Genomic DNA, 4,320 nt, shown 5'->3' on the forward strand with positions numbered 1-4,320 from the left:
TTTTTTAGGGTTAGCTCTGCCTTACAGATTTGTGACTGGGTAGGCTTTCCATAATTGTATAAGAGGTTTGAGATGTACTCTGTCCCAGTTGTTCTACAAAGTAATTGCCTATGAGAATACAATTAAACACTAGAAAACTTAACAGGAGTTTTTTTCCACCTTGTGCTTTCTTTTGGGATGAAGAGAACTTAAGTGTAAGGATAGGTTATGGACTCAAGATTCCATCATACTATATATACTGCCATCAAAAAGATACGACATTTAAATTAAAACACTAAGTTCACACTATGGCCAACTAGCCCTACAGGATTAAGTGAGTTCTAACAACTTTTTCATTCTTAACAAAGATGTGGGAATTCTATCACCATCCTTCCTGTAGGCTGTAACTTTATTAGTACCTTTTTAAGGTATGAGATGTTATGACCATTAACTTTTTACGTACCCATAGCCATTAAAATTTTACTTATTTCCTTCTCTGAACCCTTTTATCACTTGAATCAACCCCAAAGCAAAAATCTAATATATCTTTTAGTATACGTAAACTAACAAAAGATGCCCGGGATGAGGACTGTTCAATCTAGTCAAATTCCAGTGCAGTACAGAAAACATGGCAATGCTTGGCACTGGTAATAGAAAATACACTGGGAATACACCAGGAAAAAAATGAGCTCAAATACTGATTTCTTGCAAGTCACTTACTTCATTTGCATGAGAAGATACAGCTTGGGATTCATTGCCTAATTAGTGTGGAACTCTAAAAAGGATTATTGAACAAGTTTAAGCTACCCTATCATTTGGAACCTATTTTAGAAAGCCAGTGTAATTCTTGTGACTTTTACCACATGTCCCCTTGTGAAAATTGTACCTTTATGTATCAACAAGTAGTAAAACACAAGGGTTCCTGTCAACTTGAGGAATTCTTCTGTGCTGTTTTTTTTTCTATAAACCTAAATCAGAATGTAGTAAAAAGGGAGACACAAATCTGCTTTACTCAATTTTATCAAATGAATTCAGAAACTTCATGTAAGTTTCCAAAGTATTCTATAGCCACTTAACTGTTAAGCCCTGCTGGGAGGAAGTCACAGCTAGTTGCCTTTTTCTATTGTATAGCTGCTGAATTAATCCAAATGTTAGTAAGCAAACCGGTTGCCTCTTAAAACCCACAGTCCTGTTGTATTTCAGTTGGGCTAATTATGTGCATGCTATGAGAATATTAGTTGTAACAGTTTTTATCAATAAAAGCAAGCCACTGGGGAAAAAGCAATTTTATTTTTTAATTTCACACTTCAAATTCATATATGTACATTAAGTACTATATAAACTTTAGGATTTGGGACGTTTTATCTCACCTGAATTTATTTGGAGAAATACAACTTAGCCATTCTGCTTAAAAATACAAAAAAAAAAAAAAGCTGCCAAATTAGGTAATAGGGACCGACCTACATTCAAATTTTAAACAGATTCCCCCCACACACACTTTTAATTTACTATTCGGTTAGCTGTTATAATTAGCATTTATCTTTAAGGTAGGCAAAGCATGTTATCAAGGTACTATGCAAGAAATTACATCTTTTGCAACAAGTGGTCCCCTGGGTTGCATCCCTGATGAAAAAATCACGGTACGGTCATTGTACACTGTACTCACAGGTTACACAAATTGTTGAAAGCCAAAATGAATCTTTTAAGGTTGGAGAACCCTCTTAATTAGTTGACCTTTGAGCTTAAGAAAAAAAAATAGTAATCTCATACTGCATTTCACATCTCTTAAAAATAGGAAATGTTTTAGCAGCTTAAAACCTTTTCGGTTATATAAAACTTTACACTAGGATTTGCTTTGAAATATAGTTTACAGCAAGATCAATGATAACATACATACACTGGCACTTTAGCACAAGGGCAAACTTTAAAAACAAGTTATTTTGGACCTTTAAAATTAGGCCATAGTATAAAAAGAGTCCGTCTCATATTCAGCAAATTCATACTAAAATACTCTATTTTTGTAGGATAAATGCCAACAAAACTTTACATATGCTACAAGTTTATTACATATATTTACATAGCTCTTTCCTATGTACTTAAAACTTTCACATTATACAGCTCCCCACTTTAAACACGCTTTTGCAGGGATCTGAAGCCACATCACTGTCAGAATAGCTTGCGCAGTGCCTTAATACAAAAATGTATTTTGAAAGCTACTCGGTAAACACCAAATACTGTTTCTATAAAAAAAATAGTTTCGGTGCATTTGTTGGCAGACACCTGTCCCGCTGCATGTCAGAAATGGGGCCAAGGGGGTATACTCTCATTCTAAATAGCCCCTAGTGTCCTTTCCACATTCACCACCATACAGTTCACTAAACCACGACTATTCTCTAAAGAAAATTCACATTTTCTCTTGGCAGTGCATCAGGTTGTTGGCATATTACTGGTTTGGGTGTTTCTAAACTTTCAAATATTCAACTAGTTTTCAACCCTGGTATGTCTTAACTGGATGCTTATAATCAGATTCACCAGCTTTCAACAACTAAATATACTGTTCCATGAATAATATTAAATTAGTATTTTTCCCCAACAAGCAATAGAAAAAGTTGATTCCTTTACCATTCTCCAAATCTAAACTTGAATGGTTTCACTTGGTTACTCAACTGAGAACACTTAGTATTGATACCAAGAACAATTATCAATAATTCAGTTAACTTAAGTTGCAGTGATTCTACTGTTACATCATAGTGCACATGACACATAAAGGTGAAGTCTAATTTTCTACATTAATTAACAGTTTTACAGATAAATTCCCAAGTGAATTTGGTCTGAAACAATTGCCAATTATCCTTAAATATGACTAAATTTAAACATTAGTACTTTCTTATTTTATACTTGTACTTTGAGTAAGGTTTTAAGTTGAAATGTCATTATTTCTTTATCAGAAGGATTAAAGGAAACAGGAACCCAGTGGCTTGGTGGTTTAGGAAGAACACTTGGTGATGGTGGCTCACTAAATTTGGCTCCAGCATAGTTTTGATTAGTCTGAGACTTAAAAAGTAAGGTGGGACTTGATAAACTAGAGTTCCAGTTTTGATTATTTGGAAAACTTTTGTTCTTTCCCCCATTTTGCATGGCTTGCCATGCAGCTGCTGATGAATTATAAGTATGTCCTCTTTCCTTTTTCTTATGAACAATCTTCATCTGAGAATTCTGATCCTTGGTCTTCTGTCTGTTAAGCTGTTGTTGGTTCTTACTAACATTTCGAGATTGAGGGGCTGGAATGTTATACCTCTCTCCGCCACCCATCTTCAGCTTCTTTGTCACCTGTAAGTGAATGGAAACAAAATACTGAGTAAAATTCCACTTAAGACAGTTTTGTTCAAAACTTTAACTTCAATGGCCTCAATCTGAAACTCCAGAAATCTTGAGGATGATTCAAATAGGTGCTATGCAGCTGCTTTAACTTCATTATAATGTTCACACTTCATCACATGCACAGCCTTCCTAAGAAAATGAGCTTACCCATAAATCTGAATAATCCTCTATTTAAAAATAAAAACAATTAAGTTGGCTAAGTCCATCACAAAATGTCTGCCCCATTACAAATGAAGTTTATACCTTTCAGTCTGCTTTTCAGATTGCAGGATTTCCACTACCTGTCCTCTTCCTTGCTGCCAAGCCCAGGATAACCGATGTTGCTTTCTGACAGATCCTTTCCTTTGTCTCAATACAGAAGTTTTCATGGGCCGATCTGCTGAGTTCAGCCTAGGAGCTGAGGCCAACATCTGAGTCTCCTCAGCACACAAACTTAAGAGAAGTCCTAGCTAGAAAACCAAAGATTTTTTTCATTATTTCAATTCAAAACATGGAATAAAGTGATCGTTTATATTTACTACAGAAATACAGAATGGCTACTTCCTAAACTAAAAAGGCAGATAATAATGGCTCTAAGGATGACTTTGACCTCTAAACTGTCATTTAAGAACTCTTCTAAGCCTTGAGATCCAGGAACTCCTGAGGAATTGGGGGCGGGGGGGAGGGTGTCTGCCAAATCACGCAACAAGTTGTATCTTTTTCCTAGGGACCTTTCAGGTTCTCACACGGATTTTGTGACCAAAACATTAATTCAAACCATGTAAGCGTTCACCTTGACAGCCATGCCAAGAAATGGGCTTAAAATTCGTTTTCTCAAGAGAGTGTGTTTTAAAAGTCCCTCCAGAATTTCCTAATCTTTTGACACATCACGTATCCGTTTTCACAAAGTCTAGTCTCCCAACATGTTTACGTCATGCAAAGTGTTTCCTTTAGTTACGAACTCTTGACTCCTCCCCGTTT

At 35.6% G+C, this 4,320-nt stretch overlaps 1 protein-coding gene across 1 annotated transcript; it reads right to left on the reverse strand.

Annotated features, from left to right (window-relative positions):
- Positions 1–1,250: 1,250 nt before the first annotated feature.
- Positions 1,251–3,741, reverse strand: PNRC2 (proline rich nuclear receptor coactivator 2). Its single transcript, XM_006196770.4, has 2 exons — positions 3,604–3,741; positions 1,251–3,309 (listed from the first exon to the last, which is right to left on the reverse strand). Exon 2 carries the CDS (start codon positions 3,289–3,291, stop codon positions 2,872–2,874), a length of 420 nt encoding a protein of 139 aa, XP_006196832.1. The 5' UTR covers positions 3,292–3,309; positions 3,604–3,741; the 3' UTR covers positions 1,251–2,871.
- Positions 3,742–4,320: the final 579 nt, after the last annotated feature.

This window comes from Vicugna pacos, chromosome 13 (assembly GCF_048564905.1).
Source record: "Vicugna pacos chromosome 13, VicPac4, whole genome shotgun sequence".
Taxonomy (NCBI): domain Eukaryota; kingdom Metazoa; phylum Chordata; class Mammalia; order Artiodactyla; family Camelidae; genus Vicugna; species Vicugna pacos.

What these genes read in the sequence shown, in the direction of transcription:
- PNRC2 (XM_006196770.4), bottom strand. Translation starts at nt 3,291, where the DNA reads ATGGGTGGCGGAGAGAGGTATAACATTCCAGCCCCTCAATCTCGAAAT.